The sequence below is a fragment of the Monopterus albus genome, unplaced genomic scaffold (genome assembly GCF_001952655.1).
Source record: "Monopterus albus unplaced genomic scaffold, M_albus_1.0 scaffold319.1, whole genome shotgun sequence".
Classification (NCBI taxonomy): domain Eukaryota; kingdom Metazoa; phylum Chordata; class Actinopteri; order Synbranchiformes; family Synbranchidae; genus Monopterus; species Monopterus albus.
In genome coordinates this window covers 153,149-176,010 of record NW_018128199.1, presented here as the reverse complement: position 1 = coordinate 176,010, position 22,862 = coordinate 153,149, and the positions used below count along the sequence as shown (strand labels likewise).

Here is a 22,862-nt window from a genome sequence, read left to right as displayed (position 1 = left end):
TTAAATCTCAGGGGGACCTGTCTTTTCAGGTCGAAACTTCAAGACTGTGGAATGCCCTACCCTTGACTCTACGTATGACTGAATCTATTGATGATTTTAAAAAACAGCTGAAGTCACATTTATTTAGACAGTTTTTTAATTGATTGGGTTTATTCATTTTATAAATTGTGTTGTGCTATGTGAGTACTTTTAGGCTTATGTATATTATTTATCTCTTTTTATCTTTTGACTTTGTAAAGCACTTTGTGACCTTGTCTGTGAAAGGTGCTATATAAATAAAATTTACTTACTTACTTATCACCACATTCCCAGACCTTCAGGGCTCAGAGAAGAGGGTCAGGTTGTGTGACGCCCACACACAGTAGCCTACTGGTCGGTTTTGAGCCAGAGCACATCTCAGCGCAGCTTTGCCAAGGATAATGTCAGGGTGTGTCAGGTGATTTCTTTTCTTCTCAGCTACACTAGACTAAATATTAAAATAATCATAAAGTTGCATCACATTTTTTTTACTGGAGAACAAAGCCTATGTGTTTATATTGCAGAATGTGAACAAGAAAATGCAGTGTTTATGGCTATAACAGTATCACTTGCATCAAGGCGGAAATTGAATTTTAATGGCCATTTTTCTATAGTTCTGTCATTACACAGCAAGCTGTCATTGTGTTACACTAGGCACGTTTTTGGTCTTTTCTAGAGTCTTTTAAGAACTAGTTGATGAATACGACTAAAACAGTAGGCCCAGAGTCAAAGATTGCTGTTGTTTTGATCTTGGTGATATCCATGGCTGGAGGCGTTATGTTTTTGGGTTCTCCATCCTGTGTATGTCTGTACAGCCCATTATTGTGAATGTGATATGTCAGGAGCGCCTTGAGGGAATATGGCACAAGTATCTTCCAGGATGAACTGATTAGATTTTGGTGGTCATGTCTGACCCGTTCCTGTGAAATTGACTGGTTAGCAGAGACACAGAGCCGCGAAGTGGTAATTCTAGATTGTGTTAGTTCTATATTGACTTTAGTCTGCCTACAGAACCTCCAATAATGCATTTACATTTTTTTGCCTACCCAGTAATTTGGTAAGCCCATTTTCTTCAGTGATTTCTTTAGCCCTTTAGCTTGACTTTTGCCTTCTCCAGCACTTAGTCAGACCAGTTCAGACTTCATTAACACCTCACTGAGGGCTTTTAAAGGTTTCACTAAATTCTCAAATGATGCTCTATTATTATTTTTTCTTCAAGTATATACTAGTTCCTATTAAAATAAAACAGAAAATTTCTGTTCTTTTGTTTTTTGATATCCAGTTTCTGACAACTCATTTGAGATCTGGATCAGACGATGTGAGGAGATGATGGCAGGTAAGTAGCTTGTTTGGAATTATTTAAAAACTGCAGCGGTACTAAATGTTGTTACACAAGATTCACTATGCCAGTGTCACTTAAAAATGTTCAGACTTTCAAATACATAAAATGTTGTACTTTATTTTCTGTACACTACTTTCTCCCTGTTGTCAATCACTAAGCTAAAAGGCACAGGCAGGGAGCTGATCAGCCCGTCTGATCAAACAAATGACCATGCGCATCTCCATGAAGCTCCAGTTTGCACTTAGAGGTGGAGTGTTTAGGCAGGGCTGTTCAGTCCAATAAAAGATGTATGCCGCATCTGGGTGGTGCATTTCTGTTTGCTGGTGATGCCTGGGCCCTCTGGATCATTACAAGTAAACAAGAGCATGAGTTTTGACAAATGCGCTTCACACCCGCATGCACACATTCTCCCATGAGCTGTGTGATTCATCAGAGTTAACATTACTGATGTTTGAAAGCCCCTGATGAGACCCAACCCCTTTTATAAGCATGCTCACAAACAGCACACAGACAAGTGCACACCAGGGTGTACATCACCCCCCCCCACCGAAACTTGAAAGTGCTCTGCTCGCACCGGCTCTCCCTCACATCAGGAGTTGTTGTTTCCTCTGGCGACAGTGTGTTTACCACCAATTAACACGCACACACACAGCACCTGGTTATTCTATCACATGTGGCATCCTACTTGTATCAAAACACACTGACACAGCCTTTTCCCCTTTACAACCCCCCTTCTCACCATTTCAAACATGACCTCATTAAGACAACATTAACACGCCTCCTATCATCTCGTCTCTCTGTGCTTTCTCCCTCTGTGGAGTGAAGTCAGTGAATAATGTATGATAGCATGCTAGTAAACAGTAATCAGGCTTGCTTGAGCTCACAGAGCTTATAATAGACGTGATGGACCAGTAAACAAGCTGATGGCTTGACTGGCACAGTGTGTGTGTCTATATGTGGGCAAATCTGTGCTGCCATTGATCTGTAGACAAGAGCAAGTGCACCCACCATGATTTAGAGACTAGAGTTTGCTTTAGGCAGTTAACAGGTTATTAAATGCTTCCACCTGCTGCATACATACATTTTCTCTTCTCTCTGCAGAACAGACACAGAACAGCAGCATCAGCAGGGTGAGTTTTTCTGCACGGCCACCTGGGGGCACTGTGGCTCTCAGCATCAGTTGTGCTTGCACCTGCTTCAAACATTGAAGCCTCACTATGCTGCTTTTGTTGTTGTTGTTGTTTTCCTCTTTTGTGTGATTTATTTCTTTCTGTTTCATCCCTCTGCGTTTTCACCATCTTCATTTTCTCCAATTGTGATCCCGTCTTGGGGGCTGAATGACCCAACAGACACCAGCGGCCCCACTTGTGAAGTAAGTGCAGAAATGTAAATACAACTTAGTGAGCCATCGTTTTATGTTTCTATTGTTTATTTTTTTTATTATGGCAGCTTATTGACTAAGTGCATCAGAGCGCCCCATTCTCTCTAAGTATGTAAACACAATTCACTTACTGCTTGTTATTGATCAGCTGCTTTTTTTATTATTTGAAGTCCTTGGTTTTCTGAAGTTTATATATTCTGTTCATTAATAGAGAAAACAGAAATGAGAAGTAACAATAATTCAGACTTGTTTATCAGTTGTGTGTGTGTGCGTTTCTTGCAGACATGACTGGTACCAAACAGATTCTCAAGTCATTGTCACAGTCATGATGAAAAACGTACCCAAGGATGGGATGTGTGTCAGCTTCACGGAAAAAGAGGTATAAACACACACCTAAAGGTAGAATTGAAATGAAGCGAGTCAGTGTTTTCTCTTTCTGTGTGTGTTGAACAGAGCAAGCTCTGGGGTTTTTCCTCAGGGGGGCCCATTAGATGGGTCTCATACAGGCGTGCACGCTCTCACACACACACACACACACTCTCCCCATGGACCCAACTATGCCTCCAGTGGTACCTTGTTAACATTGCCCCCAAAGAACAGATCTAAGAACAATTTACCCTCCCCAGCTTCTTCAGCCTCCTAATTGACTGTAGAAAGAAGCCATAACTGATCTAGGATCAGCCATTGAGCCCTCTGGGGACAACTCTTTTCTCTTTTTCTCTCTTTTTTTGTCTTTCCACTTTCCCTCTCTGAGGGGTAACTGCAGGGCACCCCAGGGAACAGCCTTGTCTTTCCTAATAGAATAACAAACAGAGTTTACCCCATTTCAGAAGAAATGGTTCACTTGCTCCAAATCACACAGTCACATGTTAAACTCCCTCTGTGTTGCCAAGTACAGTTAAGTTTGTGTATTTTTTACTAGGTCAGTATACAGAGAAATTAAAGATGAAAGGCGGTGGTTGTTGTTCTTTTCCCTGGTGACTGAATATGTAGCAGCACTGTACCTACAGACAGCATGGAATTCAACTGGAGATGAATATTAAGGTTTTGCTAGTTTTGTACAATTGCCCAAAAGCTACTTGAGCTGACTTTCTAAGCTTTTCTCCCCAGTGAACTACTTCTGAAAATCATTTGGTCCCAAATCAGAAAAATCCACTTTTAGTTGAGTGCTAAGTAGTGAAATGCAAATGAGTACAAGTTGAAGCGATGTGATGTTGGTCCAAAGCATCGGACAGTACTACATGAGTACAGCATTTGGATGAGAGTGTAAGAAGTGTGAGGGTTTGGGCCACAGCTGAGGCTGCATCCCTCTAAACCAACAAGCCAAGGCCAGTGCCAGTGAATGACAGGCTCCTGGGAGCTGTCTGACCATCGCTGGTCACTCTGTGGCTGAAGGGGACACACCAGCCACATCAGATCATTAATCTCATGGACATGGATACCTAACCCCCCCTCCTCACTCCCTGTTTTTGGATCTTGATTTCTGCATTTTCCTAAAGACCATTTACCACATTCTGGATTTTGAATCCGGTTAAAGAATATGAGCAAAATATGAATGCAAGCATTTCAACACAAGGATTGTTTGGGATTTATCTAATTTAAAAAAGAATGGTGGAAATAAAAGGCTGATTTACTTCATAGTTATGATACCGTTATAAATACACTGTTACATATTTGTAATTTTTCCCTAGTTGTTTACTGCCAAACCTTATGGCAGGTTATGAGGTGTTTGCCTAATATCTGTTGTCTTTGGTGTCTTCAGCTCGATGCCACAATACAGCTGGTATCAGGAGAGAGCTACAGCCTCCACCTCCACCTCCTGCACCCCATCGTCCCACAGCAGAGCAGCTTCAAGGTCCTCACCACCAAGGTAACACACTCATCCCAGTTAGTAATCTCAGTTTGTGTTGCTAGAGCCTGTAGAAACGTGTAAATCAACACAGTCCACTTTAGGTAACAATGAATGTTGATTTTAACATTAGCAGCTACACATAAATGTCCAGTGATCGGACAATGGAAGGTTTAACACACATTTTAGTGAAACAGAAGCAGAAATGCACTGCATGTGTCAGACTTGCGTGCTTTTAAAACACATTTGTGTTAAATGGTCCACTGTGCTCTAAAAGGCACATCAAATTATTGTGATGCCTTGTCTGATACTGGAGCTCTTTTGTCCTCTCTGCAGTGTCAGTAACCATGACTGACCAAACACTGAGGCACCAAACCATCATTAAAAGATGATCGAATGGCATCAAGGTTTGCAGCTAACGTAGCGCTCAGTGTCATTACCAACATGTGCAGGGTTTTGGCCATTTCTGGTGACTATTTGTATTTGTGGACTTGTATTCGTGTCAGGACAAAGTCAGGAAACATGATACCTCTGCTGAGGAGGTTGTAGAATAACAAGGAGTTTTACAAATGGATAATATTTACAGGATGTATTGAATAACCTGATTTACACATAACAGCAGTATTAGCTTGTGGTGTTCTGATGTTTCCTCTACAGTATAAGCTTAGCTGTAGTGGAAAATAAATCTGTTTACCACTTTACAACTTTTTAGAGCTGAAAAACATAAACAAGGAAGAAACAACATTTGTAGGTCATGGAAACACTTCAGCTAAGTTTTCTGAAAGTCGCCGAGAAGTCAGAATTTTACCTAACGGAAGTGAGAAACTGTATGTAACCTTGACGTCCTAGTAGTTACTCTCAACAATAAATAATCAGACTATTAAAAATGTCAGGTCAGGGAACAGTTTTATGTGACTATAAAGAAAATGTGATTGGGGAATGTCACACACTGGAAAGATGCAGGCACTTCTCTGAGCTGCTGTTTTACCAAAGAGCATCAAATGACGTGTGCATTCAGGCTTTTATTTTGAGCCTTTTAAACCGACAACAACATGCCTTTACATGCAAATAAAGAACTAAACAACTTATTGTTAATTTCTTTACATGTGAGTTCGTTTCTTTGTTTAAAAAGATAATGAATTGAATGAGATAACAGCCAAAAAGAAAACCATGTCAGTGTCAGTTTAAATAGCTTCCTGAAATAGTGACTGATTATTACTTGAGCTAGCACGCTGAGATTAACATCTTAATGTCTTCAGTAATTTAAAGCAGTGTAAAGTAGGCTGACACTGTCTATAATTCTTTAATGCTGGTAAAGCTTACTGTAGCTGGAGCAGAAATGAGAATCCACTCTCGCTGGATGTGGTGCTGCTCCTTTGGAGACACAGTTCATCTGAGCAGCTAACAGGACACTCATGCATATACATAAATCCTCATTCCCACACACAGACATGCACGTTTATTGCTGAGAGTTCCTGCAGCACTGTTTAAGGTGATTATGAGCCTAATGAGTAGGAAGGGTGCTTTCTACTATGGGCTAATTAGTGTGTACCTGTATTATCGAGGATGTGGGCTAATGAGCGTGCTGCTTCAGGGTTTAGACCTCAGTCGAGCTTTAGCCTGTGGCTTGAGAAGCAGGGTGTCGTACGAGTTGTTTTGATTGCCTTCTTAATCATTGTGGGGAGGGATTAGATTTTTAGGGCATTGATCAATCTGGTGTTGTCAAGACGGACAAAGCTGTGCCCTCTTCCTGTTTATGCTTAGAACCTATTATTCTGGTGTATGATCTTTCCACAGTTTTGGGGCACAGCACTCTTAAATGTGTTCAACAAAAAATCCATTCATTAGATTCTTATTTTAAAGTCAGAAAAGGGGAAATGATCATTTTAGCCATTCACTGTCATCTTACACAGGTGGTACACACACATTTCCTACTTAAATACAGTATCAGTGGTACTGACCCAAAATGTTTCCATAGAGCTGAGTATTGAACCGTCCAGTGCTGTTGAGTGTCAGATTCGTTTTGACAGTTTAGACCTGATATTCAAAGACTCCACAAATGTGCACCGCATTTTTCAATGAATTTGTCACTTAAAAAAAGCGTTGCATATCTGAGAAAGGTATCAAAAGGTCCTTTTGATGCATGTATAGAAACTAATTTTAGTGCTAGTATTAAAAAAACAATCACATAGTACCTAGACCTATATATGTTTTTATTAGAGCTTTATTTGTGCAAGATCTGTGTACAGGCAGAAACAAAAAATAAGGGTTTACATTAACTGCCTGAGAAGATGCGCTGCGGTATGCACGCTGAAAATCCCCAAATGGTGCAAGTCGCAGAGCTTCTGAAAGCAATGATGATATTTTTATTTTACAGCAAGGCTACAGGGGAAATGAAATGGCATTTCATGATCACAGCTGCTGGAATTGCACACTATGTGGTGCCAGAGTAGTAAAAAGATAATGGTGAATCTGATCAGTAGCACCTGCCATCTGCAGACTTCAGAGAACTTAAAGGAAAACCCTGAATAAATGAGTGCTCTCTTCCAGGATGACAGTGCTCCCATCCATAGTTCATGAGGGGTCACTGGATTGGTTGATAAGTATGAAAATGATGTGAGTCTTATGCTGTGGCCTTCAGAGTCATCAGAGCTGAACCCAGCTGAACACTTATGGAAGGTTTTGGAGTGACCTAGGGCTCTTTCAGACTCTATCAAAACTACACAACCGCAAATGCTTCCAGCTACACAAGGAGGGTTTAATGCGTACTTGCATAGCAAAATGTGTCATTCAATAATTTGAAACACTTTTCAATCCTACTAGATAAATCACCTGACCTGTCTGGGACTATTTGCCTGTGACTTGCCCCCTCTTGGGTAAGTGGTATATTGCAAGAGGCAGGGCAGCCAGTGTGTAAATACTTGTGACCTTTGTGTTTACATAGTTTGCATAGAGTCTGAAACAGCCCTTAGACAGCGTCTCCACCACTGTCGTCAAACACCAAATGAGGGATTATCTTTTGGAAGATTGGTGTTCATCCCTCCAGCAGGGTTCAGAGACTTGGAGAATCAATGCCAAGGAGCACTGAGGCTGTTCTGGTGGCACATGAAGGTCTGACACCTTACTGAGACACCTAATGTTGGGCTTTCCTTTCATTTGTCACCTGTCAGTATATTGTTTGCATTCTATCCACCGGCTACACTGTGCCAAGTAGAGGCTGACCTGCACAGAAACAGCCCCCTCTTAAAAAACACTCACTCCCTTTTTTCACTTTTTCCATGGCAACAGCAGACACTGCATACCAGAGGTGCTCGTGGGTTGCAGCTTAAATAAGGGCACAGTTTTACAGAGACTGCAGTTGAAGATGGTCTTACATTTTATTTTGCTGTCATTTTTTTCCTCTCTTTTTTCTGCATTCAAGTTTCTTTGTTTTGTTAGTCTCTCCATGCCTCCTCACAGAAACACACTTCTCTCTTCTTTCTCACATTCATACAAACACACACACACACACACACCTACCTCTAGGATAAAGAGAGAGTGTGTTGAAACCCTCCTCCTCTCCCACAAAGCCCTGACTGTTCCCTGGTCTGCTGGGCTCCTCGGGTACACATGGACCCTGCACACACATAACGCTGAGCACACAAGCCTTTATTTATAATCGCAGATTTGTCAGGTTTATGATCGCATAAAAGCTCGTGAGTCTTCCCCCCTAACAAACTGAACAGCTTTCTTGATGTGTGTCTCATTTAAATGTTTTTGGAGCTGTTTTTATTTTTGTTTTTTTAAAGCCAAGGAGCCACTGGGGAGAGAAAACATTCAAATGAACAACAGCGTTGGCAAATCAAGTTTCTCCAGATTGGCATGCATCCCTAATGAGCATTTAAAAAGAAAAGGCATTACCCTCGGAGCTGCTGATTCCTAACCAATGTCGGTCGGTCTGTCTCTGTAATAGGCTGCCCTGCACTCTTCGCTCCAATGTTTACGCTTCATCTCCTCGCTGCCTTTAAAAACAACTTAGCAGGGGGAGGCTAAGCCGGGCATGAGCCTGCATGTGCACACACACGCATACACAAATACAAATACATAAGAGGACCAGTAATCTTTCAACACACTTGTGTCATCTACAGAGAGTATTTGCCATGTGCCGTGCATGTGTCATCTAGCACATTATTGTCAGTGCGACCTCGTCCTGTCCTCCATCACGACAGACATCCCAATTGTAGGGGTCACCACAACAATTGGGCACCAATTACACATCAGTGTGTTTGATCAGAACAGGCGGCTTGATGCACACACACACTCAGATGCGTGTACGCAGGCACATTGGACGCAGTTTTGAATCCATTCAGCTCCAAAGCCATCTCTTTAAAGGAAATGGCTAAAGAACCGTCTCCCCTCTTTAATTCTTTAATTTTCATGCCTTTCAAAGTCTGAGAATATTTGTATTTATTTTAGTTGTGTCAAGTTTGTTTTCAAATCCTCATGGATCTGGAAAAAGAGGAAGAAGATGCTGGGTGAGGAGTCACAGGGGGGGGGGGGGTTACAAGCATATGTGACAAGTAACACTGGACCCCTTGTAAATAGTGTGTGTGTGTGTGTGTGTTTGGGTATGTGTTGTGCACTATTGTATAGTCCAGCCCTTGGGCTCCTGTGGCGGTGGCCCCTGTATGTGCCTCCACTGTCACATCCCTTTAGCAGCTATCACTTCGCCTGTCACACACACACACAAACCCATACAGAGACACACCGCGCCCGACCTGCCATGTCTCCTAAAAGCCAGGAAACACAGATGTGGCAGCAGATTAATGTTGTATGGCGCAGGAATCAAAGCGTGCGCGTGCACACAGAGCCTCGGCCTGAGCTCAGCTGCACTTCACACTACCAAAACATTTAAGACAGTAAATGGCAGCTGCTACATTGGCTGGTAACTTTAAGATGATAACATTTAATCAGCTTAGTCTGCTGCGTTGGGTCCTTCTCTGTTCTCGGCCATAAACCTCCTACAATTATGAGCAAATCCAGTTAAAGTGGTCAGGACAGGCTTATGATTTGATGCCTTGTTGCAAGCTGGCTAGATAACATGACTAAGATCATTTTTCATTTTAATATCAGAATATTAAACTATCCACAGGGCCAATCAAAACATCTAAGCATTTAATTAAAAAAGAAGATCTAAAGAAACTTAATGTAGCTTAATCAGAATTACAAGCACTGCTACAAAAGCTGTATTGGGCTGGACAAGGTTTAACAGCATTTGTCAGCCATTAGCACAGGTCTGGCAGATCACCATTTTGATACCGTCTTAAGCCTTCAAAGCACCATAAGACCCCCAACAGAGCTCAAAAGAGCATCTGTGCCCAGATTGCAGGTACATCTGTCAAAACACAAAAAATAATTTAATATGCCAGCAGGAACTATGGCAAAAAAATAAAAATTTTAATTGTTGTTTATCAAACACAGACTGTTTTGACAAAGACGGACTACCCTGACAGCTGAACAGCAGGGTTTAACCAGTCACTGATTTCGCACTGGATTTGATTGATCGGTGTTTAGTATTTCAGCGTCATTTCAGATTAAATGTGTTTTGTTTCCCCATCAGGCTGCACTGATATATGATCTAAAATCTATGTTACTTATAAGCTACTGTTGCCAGAAACTAATCAAGTGTGTTTAGAACAGCAAATTCAAAACATTTGAAGAATGAATCATAGTTGTACATTGAAAATTCTTATGACCACACCTGTGGTCATTTGCATGGTGCTATAGCTCCACAGTACTAGGGCTGCCGCTAACTATTAATATTAATCAATATTGATTATCCAATACCCATCTGGCCCAGGAGATGTATTCAGTTGGCTTGTTTTATTCAGCCAACAGTCCAAAACCCAGATATTCAGTTTATTTTTACATATCAAAATCTCACATATGAGAAGCTAAATTATATCATAATATTCAGCATATTGTGCATGAAATATAACTAAAACAGTTCATTGAAGATCATATTGTTTACCTGTTCATTTTGTGTTTGGTTGAACACGTGGTTGACTATTTGTTGTGACTCTATCGCTCTTGGACAGGATGTAGAAGTCGGAGCAAACTAGACCATTAGATTGTGAAATGACTCTTTATCAAACACAGCTTCATAGTTGCTGAATTTATGAGAAATTGACCCTTAAATGTGCAGATGAACTGAATTAAGCTGTTGACTGTGTTATCAGTGATGTTGCTAGTGGTGCACGTGGTTAATGTCACTGATTGGATTTTTTATATATATATTATACCAAAATCCACCTATGGATGTTTTACTTCTCTTCTAATGTGATGATGCTCGGACCCGACCTGAGAGTGTTTCATCCGAACCCAACCCAACAGTCTTATGGCATATAATGTTTGAACCCGACCTGAGCCTGACGCAGTTTAGTTTGTATGGTGTTTATCTTTAAACAAAGCAGACATTTGAGTGCTCCCACCATCTATCCTGAAGTGTGACCTGCATGTACGACCCCGGCCGAGCCCCTCGGCAACCAACAGGTCCCACAGGGCTCAGTTCGGGCATCCACACACTAGCTCAGAGACCTGGCTGTCAAAGAATCAGATCTTTCATACACATCAGTATTTCAGGTGGTTATTTAGTTCCACTACTTCATATTTACTTTCTTTTTTGCATGTAAAGTCTACTTACTGTAGGGGCTGTGATTGAAAGTAGTAGTTCACATGACAAGAGTCCGACTATAGATGTTTGAACGGCCAGCTGTCATTGAGAGATGTGAGGCGCGATTGATTATTTAAATATAGAAGTAAGTTGTGCTCGTTTAGAAACAAAATGTCAGAAATAGTTATGTGAAGAAAAAAGCTCAAGTAAGAAGTTCAGAACCAGCGTACTTTCTTGCCTCTGCATGGTTCAGTGTGGGGCGACTATGGCTCGGGAGGTAGAGCGGGTCGTCACCTAACTGCCTAACCGGTAGATTGGTTCGATTCCCAGCTTCTCCAGTCCACATGTTGAGGTGTCCTTGAGTCAGACACTGAAACCCCTGTTGATCCTGGTGATCCCATCAGCTTATGAATGTGTGAATGGGCAAGTAGTGTGAAAGCACCTTGAGTGTGCTGCAAAGCATAGAAAAGCTCTATACAAGCATAAGGCCATTTACCATTTAATGTGAAACTGTCAGTTGCAGAAACGTACCAAACGTTTTGGACACAGTCACCCAAATTGTGACGGCAGAAAGGTGTGGGAGGAGACGGATTTCTGAAGTTGTTCAACCAGCTGACAAATATGTGGGGTTGAATGGATTGAACTTGCTGTAGAGGTTCTGTTACAGGTCATGTCAAAATGTTAGCTTCCTTTTTTTGAGCAAACAGACATTAAGATAACATAGACTGTGATATGCACAAACTTGTATTGGAGCAAAGTTCTGACATGGCCTCTTGAAAAATGAATAAGGATTATTTGGGCCGTGACCTATGTTCTCAGCAGAGATCTTTTTTTAGCTGCTCAGCCCCTTCGCAGGTGAGCCGAAAGTTAATTTCGGACACTGCACAGATGCCTCGCCGTGCACAAGGCCCCCTTGGGCCAGAAAGCGCTGACACATACCAAAGTGATCTATCAGTGTACCTGCTACTCGCACTAGCTCGTCTCCTCTGTGGGGAAGGAAGCAGCGATCATGCTGACTTATTTCCCGCAGTCTGCTTCCTTCACTCACGGTTCACTCAGAGCGCCTCAGCCTCCTCGTCTCCAACCTCGTATACCTCTCCGTTCCCCTCTCCTCTCTTGGCACCCTCATAAATGAATCATCACATCGCCCAGCAGAGCAGAAATGTTCCTTAATTGCACCGATATAACCAGCACTGTCTTTCATGTCAAACACACGCACACACACCATTAATAGGGGGTGGGGGGCAGATAGCACTGCAGCTCGCGTGTCTCGCTGGTATGTGCTCTGTCAGTGCAGCTCAGTGTTAATAGCGTGCATCCATGTGCTCTCTCTCCCCTCATTGTTTTCCTCCTCTCCCATGTTCTCCTGGTGTAATGATCAGACGCTGCTGTGTGAAATTAGGATCCTCCCCCTCCCGCTGCAGCTCTCGCGCTGGCCCTCTGGCTGACAGGCGTCTCGTTAGTGCAGTATGTCTGTCAGTGCAGTTTGAGATTGAGCTGTGCCCCCGCATATCCCTGATGTCTTTCTCTCTCACGCACACAAAACACACACTCTCGCAGGCTGAGCTGACGACGGCTCACAGCCAACCTCACTGGCCTCAGTAATGATCTGATGTCCTGCACTTTTAAGATGTCGCTCTAATGGAAGTGTTATTTTTGTCCTGCGCAACAAAGAGGGCCATTTTGTTAAACACAGTCCTCTCACTCAGTCCCTCGTTCTTTTCTTCTGTTTCTCCTCTGTCAGGTGGAGATCAAGATGAAGAAGACGGACGCCACCAGATGGGAGACGCTGGAGGGAGAGGGACAGGAGTCCAACATCAAACACTTCAATCCACGTTAGTGCACAGCTTTGACTTTTTCCGTCCCCCAACTATCCTGGTGTCTCTGCTCTCATCAGTCTGCCTCTCCCTTTCTCCCTCAGCCTCTTCTTAGTTCTCTCTTTCTCTGCAAAAGATCAATATAAGCTCCTGTGTTTGTCTGTTCGGCACTAAAGTGAGAGTGGGCAGTTGAGCCCTGCTAGAGTCTTTCATTTGTCTGGCGGCAAAAGTAGGCAGGGAGAATGAAAGGTATGACAGCAAAATGTGACTCAGTGTTTTAGCCCACACAGTTTTTTTATTTTTATTTTTTACTGACAGGATTAATTACTTATGTAAGTCTGTGTTTGTGTGTGTATGTGTGTGTAAGTGGGAGTTAAGTGGGCAACCAAACCATCTTTTCCATGTAACCCGCTCAGCCTCTGGGTTGCCTTGTTTATAAGTGCCTGCTTATAACTGGGACTGGTGTTGCATTTGAACGTGATGTGACATCTGGTTTTATGGGATCACTTTGCCTTATTGCCTTATGTCCACACTTGACCTGTATAAGTATGCTGTGCGTCTGGGGCTGTATTTATGTAAATCTGTGTCAGGGTCACATTTCCGGCTCTGCCTCTCCATCTCTTGTTGAGGTTATAGTGGGCATATTGCATATAGACATCAAATCACAGTGTGGTCCCTCAGCATCTGAGTTGGATGAACCAGTAGCAAAGTGGGCAAATGAGTTCAGGCTTGCCAGTTACAACATCCTAATGTGATTAGATAAGTCTTTTATGCGTAAGTGCATTGTTAATTAAAATCAATAAGCAATTAGTTTCAGAGTTTTGAGGAGCTCTACTTAATGTCTTGTCAAATGTCTCAGCTGATTTAAAATCTGGTTTGAAATGATATGAACTGCAGCTTTTTAACCTTCTCCATCAGATCAGTACCCGTCATCGTCCCACTACACCCGCAAATGGGACAAAATGGTGGTGGACATCAACGAGGAGGAGAAAAATGAGAAGCTAGAGGGAGACGCGGCGCTCAACAAGCTCTTCCAGCAGATCTACTCAGACGGCTCAGACGAGGTCAAGCGAGCCATGAACAAGTCCTTTGTAAGTTTGAATCTTTAAGTGACCTGCATGTTTTTGGCCAGTGTTCACATACCCAGTAACCAAAGGACAGCAGAGATATTACACTGACAAGTATCAGAATACCTGTGTTCTACAGGTGCATCTTTTATCAAGTCGTGTTTGTTTAAAGGAACTGTGTTTTGTTTTGTTTTTTTTCCAGTCTCGTTTCATAATTGTGGATGTGAACTTTGCACTGAGCTCCAATGATGTAGAGATTCAAGGCAGACGTTACCAAACAAAGCTTTCTGTTTAAATCATTATCACTCGCTGACGTACATTATACACGATGGACGTGGCGTCACCACTTCCCTCCACTATGCAAAAATGAAGTCAAAATATCTTGAATACAGCGGCTGCCATCTTGCTTTTTTGTAACTAGATTCTGCGCAGTATCGGCAGCGTGAGACCGCCAGTCAAAGCTGAAATTCACCCCTTTTTATATTGTCAAATAACTTACCAGAAAATGATCACTTGTACACCAGTTGGTGTGATAAGATCTACCAAATACCACAGAAGTTTTATCTGACATTAACATTAAAGGCGAAACACATTTTCGCGTCATGTCAGTTGGTGTGAATTTGACTGCCTGACCGTTTGTTTATTTGCCCAAACACCAAATGTACCAGCTGCACAGACGTTGGCTGTAAGATAGCTGGCAAGAGAGTCTGTGTGTCAGTGTTCACACTGAACTCTCCAGAAACTCAAGAACCTTTCTAAAATTAGTTTTGCCTCCTGTGTGAGCACAGTCACAAGTCCCACTGTTTGCTGCAGAGTTTTCAGTCAGCTCTAGAGAGCAGTGACTGCAGCAGCACCTCCAGCTTCATGAGGATGGTCAGCCTCTGTCTCCGTTGTTTATCTTGTCTCCACATGAATGAGCTCCTCGTCTGTGCACCCTGGTTGGTCTGCCACCAAAGTGAATTATGCTGACTTTTCTTGAATGTCTTCAGAAATCAGGGATGTAAACTAACCTTCTCTTCCTCCTGCTGCTTCTCCAGCATGCCCATACCCATAACCTCACACCTTTAACATCCATTTATTTGCACTTGTCCCGAGATGTGCGGTATTTTGCAGGAAGCAGGTTTCAAACTCTACAACAGAGGTGCTGTGTGCAAAGTTAGCATGACCCATAGTCAGAACACAGCTATGTGAATAAGAGAAACACTGTCATTTTCCTTAATTAAAACAAATCTGTTTTACACCCCCTCATACACATATAATTTTAAGTGAAACTAATGCAGTACATGCACTGTGCACTAGTCCAACAGTAACAGATTGTCTAGTTAATGAGCTTCCGTAACAGTGTGTTAATGTGAACGGACGGATGTGTGTAAGGCTGTGTGATTACAGCTAAATGTTGATTGGTGATTGGGGTGAATCACTGTTCTGTATTATTAACAAAAACCGAGCTGTGCTTTAACATTCATGTGATGTTGTCACATCTGCACTTGGTTCCACCAACATGGAGGCTAATGGGTAGTTTTGTAAGCAGCTCAGCATTTTATATTCATTGACTTTTCAGCTTATTGGGAAAAAAAGATGAAAATGAAAAGTCGTTCCAATCAATCAACTTTGTTTATCCATACCTGTGGAAAAGATGCAGTGGATGTCCCCAGTCCTTAGACATTTTTAAGCAGGGAGACTGTGTTGCACAACTACTAATGTAATGACAGATTATTCCACTGTTCTCCTGTGTCCCTTCCCTGTGCAGATGGAGTCAGGTGGTACGGTCCTGAGTACCAACTGGAAAGATGTGGGCAAGAGAAAAGTAGAAGTGAGCCCCCCGGAAGACGTAGATTTCAAGAAGTGCTGAGCACCTCCCTCTGTCGCTGCTCTCTCCTTTTTTCCCTCTGTTTGACATCATCTCTCTTCATATTTGCTGAGCTCCAGCAGGAGCGTTCGTCGCTCTGCAGTCTGCACGCCTGTCCACTTCCTCATCTCCCCACCCGTTCGTTGTGTTGTTGCCCTGGTGTTCTCACTCTGCCTTGATGCATGGAGCCTCAGTGTTCCACCTTCACTGACCAAACCACACATGGCCTACATTTTGGGATAGTTTACTACCAGATGGAGCCGAGTCTTTTAAATAATATGTTGAATGGATTTCTTTACTTGAAGTGTTTTTTTAAAAGCCTGTTTGAATTAAAATGTGACAGACTTGAAATGCTCCAATTCAACCTTCAGATTTTTCTCTTTTCCCTTCTGTCTCCCTCGGTTTTCTTAAAACACCCACAGCCTTTCTGTTTGAGAACCTTTTATGACTCCCTCTTATCAGCACCTATATAAAAAAATAAAAGCTCCAATTGAGATGTCTAAATGATAACTATGAATGTATTTCTTGGCCCTCACAGTGTTTTTTTTTTTCTGCGCACTCAGTAAAAAGTCTATAGCAATAAACAAAATTGTCTGGAATCAGTTTGACTTGTCAGCCAGTGGCTCAGCATCGGTCCTTCCCTCAGTGTGATTCCAGTTTTGGTGTAAATAAAAGATTTGTTGTCTGGTTCAAACTTGGTCTCATGTTTTGTGGTTTAGTTGCCTATAGAAACTGTTTTGGACAGGTTTGAGGAGCAGAGAATGGATCTATCAGATGCAAAAACAGCAATATGTTACAACAGGGAGCTGTGGTCTGTGATTATGTGCTGGCAGGGATGAAATGTGGGTTTAGTGATATGAGTGCAGGCAGTTCAGATATGGCTGACAGCTCAAGGATACGTTTTACCTATCTCGGTTCGATTGGTATCAAGTCAGAGAGCCCACAGTTCTTGGCCAGCAGGCAGAGATGCAGCCCTGAGGTGGAGTGGTGATTTGTGGTTGGAGATGTGGGAGAGCAGCCGCCTCCCCGTTCTCCAACTGCGTAGATGTAGGAGCTGTAAGGGTGAGGAGGCGTCCTTCCGAGGCTAGAGAACATTAATATGGATCAGCCTCCTAACCGCATCATCGAGCCTCTCACACTGAGTTAAGAGTTAAATTCATCACACATTGTTTCATCTCTCATGACGATCAAACACCCATTTGTGGCGCTGGATGGGACTCTTACCCGTTCACACACAAGCGCGCACGCACACAGGCAAACACACCGCCCCCATCCTTACCCTCTACCCCTGCCTGAGGCAGCTCTGTGACATCAAAAGGAGCTAAGCGCTTTGCATCATGGGTAAGATCTGGGAGCGTGACGGCTACAGAGTCTTTAGTCTCATTAAACAGTTCCAGGGCTGCAACTCTCACATTAAAGAACTCTGCAAACATCTTTCTGCTTGTGTCTGTGGCGCAGCTGCCAGATGCAACACTCTAAAACTGAAAGGTGTCTGACAGAGGGCCGTTTGCAAATAAACCCAGTGGTAAGTTATAAGCAATTATCTTTTTACAATAGTGCACAAAGTCATACAGCTAGTAACACCAAAAAAACAGGAGTGACACATGACAAATATTTAAAAAAAAAAAAAAAAGGTTTATATTGCACTTGGAGATAGCTTCTTCAATGGAGATTAAAAATACTTTTAGATCAAAGTTTCCAAAAGCAAATGTACAGTACATGGCTTTAATGACTGCTACTCATGAAGATTAAAAAATGTCTCATGAAAGGTTATAAAAGCAGAATATTTCTAACTACAATGACGAAAAACAAACAGTAGATGTTATTGAAGCTGACTGCAGTTGAAGTCCCCTGCACTCTATACATTTATTTCCATCAAAAAGCAAATGAAGGAAAACGACCACTCTGTTAATCCATTTGCTTTTCCCACAGATAAATGGACTTGCACATTATTGAATTCAGTCCTGTGTCAGTAGACGATTGCAAAGACATCCGATGGACATTTCATACCATAGCATGTGTTATAGTTCAGAAGCATCTAAGTCAATAGCATGTATGTGGTTTTAATGAGACGAGCTGTGCAGTGTGCAGAGACTATGTACCATGCATTTATAATGTGTGATTACTGAAACTCATTTTGAACAAATCTGCTCAGACAGCAGTCTGCAGTAAATGAGAAGCCACCATCTTATCTCCCCTCCCTCCCTCTCCGTCCTTCCCTTCCAGGGCCCTGCCACCTTCCAGGTGGGTGGGGGTGTCTATACAACACCCAGAATACGTGCCATCCACCAACTGCAGGGCATGATGAGTCTGCAGGCCACCCTGCAGCCTTGGTAGTGGTATGGCCATGGGTAGTAACCTCCCAGTGGCTCGCAGATCTTCTGGCAGTGGGTGTAGCTGCGACGGCACTCAGCGCAGCACACACCCTCGTGGTCCAGCATGCTGTAGGCCTTCATGTTGCTCTGGTCCTCCTCAACACCTCTCTGAGAGGGGACAGAAAGGACAGAAGTCAGAGGGTAGTGTTCCCAGTGTGACTGTGTGGGTCTTTAGAATCAGAGAGTGCTCATTTCAAGCCAATTTAAAATTGGATTCCTGACAGGCGGGATGGGGAGGAGGGGATGTTGTCAGATTTTTCTTTTTTTTTTTACATAGACGCTTGCTGTTTATCCCCCTCTGTGGTTGTCAAAAGTGTGTACCAGGGTTTGGGGGATGCTTGGAGTGAGAAGGGAGAGGGATTAGGCAAAGAGGGGCCCAACATAAGGGGCGAGGATGGGTGTATGTGGGACGTGTACTGTATGTATGGGAGTCTGTGTGTGCTCAGCAGGGCAAAGAGGCCACAGAGGAGGAGGGGGATGTTGTGGAATTATTCATTCAGCCTCAATGCTGAAAGAAAAGCTTTGGACAGGCTCACACAGAAAACACACCCTCGCATGCACTCAGATTGGCAGTGACAATCCGGGCCCCTCTGCCATGACCCCGGCATCTGCTGCCGCTTGCACAGCTGTGAGAAACTCCTCAGAAAAAGCCTCCTCAGGTAGCACTCAGATCTGAACAGACAGTTCCAAACGCTGACACAACAGAAGAAGGAGAAAAATGTGTATTTGTGTGACTCACCTGATAGGGGTTCTCTGGGTTGAACTCTGCCTCCACATCCTCTTCCTCCCCGGCCCCAGGTGCCTGGCCTCGCTGACGGGGGGCGGCCCTCCGCTTCCTCTGTCTGCCTGCACACATCACAGTCTCAGTATCTGACAGCAGACCAAATGTAGTAGCGGAGTGGCACTAATGTGGCTCAGCCTCTGATTGCACAGCCGTTTCTCTGGCAGCATTTTGAAGTCCTCAGATGAAGTAGAATAAAATTATGTTGGGAGAACTTTTGAACCTCCAGCATGCTACAAATTGTTCATTCAGTAGCTCAGAGACTTCAAAAGGCCCTTTCTTTTTAGCATGTTTTTTCTGAGGCTTTAACAACTGCAGTGTTAAATTGAAATACTTGAGACCATTTGACCCACATCCTCCTTGTTTTGTGAAAATAAATTCACAGCCTTCAAACTGACTGTTTCACTTTCAGATTTTCATATTCAAAACTTTACTGAGAGTCGTCTCACTGCTTACTGGTTGAGTAGGTGGGACGGAGCCAGAAGACTGGCAGCTCTCCGCACAAGTCCTTGATCTTGTTGCTGAGGAAAGCGGAGTCAGAGACGGGGGTGTCAGCCGCCACCCAGATCAGATCGTCCTCAAACTTGGCCGGCATCACCTCGTCCTCCTTCAGGGGCGGAGAAGGTGAGGAGAAAAACAAACATCTCAGCAAAACATCTGGCTGCCGAAGGTGTGATATCACACTTACGCCTATATCTTGTTTCCATCTTTCCCTTTTAAATAGCCCACACTCTGCATTCTGTTAAAGTGTAATCTACAATAATGTTCTGCTGTAAATGCTTCTTATAATAACATAAAATGAAGGAGTAAAAAGGACGCCCGCGAGCCTTGAGTATACAGATCCTCTTTGCACTAACATGTAGCCATAGACACAACGTCAGGAGATTGGATGGCCTAAATGAACAGGTTTCGGTAGATAAACTAATAAGCTTTCTGTGTTAACATACTGTATCCACAGCCTGCACGTACAAAAGGAACTCTGTGGGGATGATATTGCCTAGAGGCATTTGTTCCTGCAGGCTGCACTGCACTAGCCACAGTCATGTTTAGGGAACATTATCCTCCAGCCTTTCAGAAATACGGCTGCATTTTTCCCCCCAGCTCAAATGATTTGCTGGAGGGACAAATAAAAGTGGGGGTCCTTCTTCTGTTTGATAAGAGTTTATCTGACCTGCTCTCTCTGGATGGGGACGTGTGCAAGTGCATCTATGTGTGTGTGTGTGTGTGTGTGCTTATCTAACCCATATTTGCCATCACTCTAAATTATAGCAAATGACCAGCCTGCAGCAACCATTATAACCTCTCCCCGTCTCCACACACAGACACACACTCACAAAGCGCACAAATGTGAAGCAAACAATCGTTTATGAGGCAAAGAGAAGCAATAACACAAACACACACTAAAGCACCAACGTGAAATAAATGATCATTTATGAGGCAGAGAGAGGCAATAAGAGCAGCCTTGCGTGATAATTAATTGTGTGCGTGTCAGTGTTTATACGCATACACGTTCATGAGGCCAATTCTAGTGATGGGGATTTATGTGGATGTGAGGCTTATGCAGAACTAAATTATTTTAATTATCAGACAGCCACAATTGAATAGTCACAGGCGGCGGTGTTAGTGAGTTGTGATTACAATCCACACACACATATGGTACAGTATATTGAGTGTATAATAGCTTTTTTTTAAATCCTAACAGAATCCACCAAGCTGTTAAGTGATGGGAACCCACACATGAAAATCACCTTTGTTCCTAGTACATCACTGGCTTTACAAGCGAGGACTTGGGGTGTATCGCTAAAGCTCAACAGAGATTAAACAATGCTGTGATACAACTTTTCTTATTAAAAAGAATTCTTTATTTAAGTTGTGTGTACTGGCTTTATAAATGAACTAATTAAAGATGTATTAATGTCCTATAAATCAGTAAAAAGTGATGTTGAAGAACAGCGACTGGATGGCCATTTGTAAACTATCCCAACAGTATATTCTCCTCTGCCATGACTTGTGTTTTTAGCTAGCTCGTTATTAGAAAGCAAAAAACTTGTGACTATTTATTAATATATTTGTATCTTCAGACCTGATGGTTTATAAGAAAGTAAGCTGTTCTCCAGATACAACTATCCATTATATTTGCAGATACATGGATTTTGTTGTGTGTACTTTGCACTTTATGCTAACATCTGCTAATTAGCACTAACCACAAAGCAGGCTATAGCTCAGGCTAATAGGAATGTGAAGGGTAGGACACCACTAAATCTAATGTAGTCCAGTACAACACCACCTTTAACTATGACCTCAGTAATAAACATATAAGTGAATTTATACATTTATGACCATTTCACCAAAAACTGAAACATTTTGAGCTTCATAAACACAGATGTTAAGGCGGAAGTGTTACACTGAAGTCTGTGCAATTATACAAGTGTACCTAATAAAGTGGCTAGTGAGTGTATATGACAAACAGAATCAACCCACCAGGTCAAACGTCATTGAGTCCTTGTTGAGAGCCTCCACATCAGGCAGTCGAGCCTTCACCTGGGTCTTGATGTAGCACTTCTCTCCTCCTGAAAACCGGATCCCTGTGATCCCCTGGAGAAGACAGGGAGTAAAGGGAACGAATGTGAAGCTGGAGGTTGGAACTCATAACTCATCTAGATGGGGTGCTGTCCTCTGAAATCTGCAGGTGTCTGGGATTACACAGGCACATGCAATGCAGCACATCATATCCGTCTGGTTTTGATTAAACTTGGGGGGGGATGATGTATTATAGCAATATATTCAAGATTAAAAACTACACTCACGGGGACAGTATGATTAAAGGTCAAAATTTTAATAGTTAAAAGGCCAAAACTGCTGCTTCACTAGTCTGATTGGCCTGATTGGGGTGCTTTAATTAAAGGTCAAAAACCACCAGTCCGAGTTTAATGAAAATTGGAGGGACGATGCAACTTGACACTGATTGGCCCAAAGGGGGATAACAGGTCTTCTTGTACTTAAATTATCTGCTGCTGCAACAAGCAAATCACTCTACAAGGGTCTTTCAATGTTCAGCAAATCTGACTGACTTCTTCTCTGATGCTCCGTATTACGTGTATAGTGCTGATCAGTGTGTTGACGAGTTTTGTTTCTTGTTTCCTTTTTTTTTTTAAATGTATGTTCCATCCAACTCACAATCTCAAAGTCATGGACCTCCATGGCCTCATCCGCCCCGCTGCCGGTGCTGAATCTCTCCATGTTATTGGCCGTATCAATCTCCATTGAACCCTCCTCCACTTTGCCATTGATGCTCATGCTGTAGTGGATATTGTAGACCTCCACACACACACATACAAGATTTTAGACTGGCATGTAAGGTATGAGATGTCACCCCACCCCCAGACCTCTCTCTTTCACCCTCCCTCACCCTCCTTCTCCAGTCTTACCCCATGAATTTTCCTCACATACAGCTTTTCTTTTTTCCATTTTCCCTTTCAGATGCACACATTCATTCAAACCTGGTCAGAGAAGTACAATCCTGACAGCTCTGGGTGATGGTGACCCTTCTACAGAGCCCTTTCATTGTGTCTTAATAGCATTTTCTAACTTCATATTGAACCACCAGACAGCTACAATTTTCCCTCTCATCTCTTACACCTCTTGCCCCCAGAGCATCAGCTGGACCAGAGAGCCCCCACCCCCCCCCCTCTCCCCCCCGCCACAGTCCTTCCACACACACCACCTACACA

At 42.9% G+C, this 22,862-nt stretch overlaps 2 protein-coding genes across 2 annotated transcripts in view; one reads left to right on the top strand and one right to left on the bottom strand.

The window, feature by feature from the left end:
- The window catches only part of sugt1 (SGT1 homolog, MIS12 kinetochore complex assembly cochaperone), a 22,363-nt gene extending 6,034 nt beyond the window's left edge, over positions 1-16,329 (top strand). The window contains exons 6-13 of the mRNA XM_020624096.1: positions 1,301-1,354; positions 2,462-2,490; positions 2,710-2,732; positions 3,024-3,120; positions 4,504-4,611; positions 12,987-13,077; positions 13,978-14,150; positions 15,877-16,329. Coding sequence (XP_020479752.1) covers positions 1,301-1,354; positions 2,462-2,490; positions 2,710-2,732; positions 3,024-3,120; positions 4,504-4,611; positions 12,987-13,077; positions 13,978-14,150; positions 15,877-15,978 — 677 coding nt within the window. The 3' untranslated portion in view covers positions 15,979-16,329. The remainder of the gene's footprint in view (positions 1-1,300; positions 1,355-2,461; positions 2,491-2,709; positions 2,733-3,023; positions 3,121-4,503; positions 4,612-12,986; positions 13,078-13,977; positions 14,151-15,876) is intronic.
- A 1,290-nt stretch (positions 16,330-17,619) lies between these two features.
- The window catches only part of LOC109974053 (leukocyte cell-derived chemotaxin 1), a 6,956-nt gene continuing 1,713 nt past the window's right edge, over positions 17,620-22,862 (bottom strand). Inside the window, exons 4-8 of the mRNA XM_020624059.1 lie at positions 22,309-22,449; positions 21,613-21,726; positions 19,588-19,738; positions 19,090-19,196; positions 17,620-18,458 (exon numbers count right to left, since the gene is read on the bottom strand). Of these exons, the coding sequence (XP_020479715.1) occupies positions 18,234-18,458; positions 19,090-19,196; positions 19,588-19,738; positions 21,613-21,726; positions 22,309-22,449 (738 nt within the window). The 3' untranslated portion in view covers positions 17,620-18,233. The remainder of the gene's footprint in view (positions 18,459-19,089; positions 19,197-19,587; positions 19,739-21,612; positions 21,727-22,308; positions 22,450-22,862) is intronic.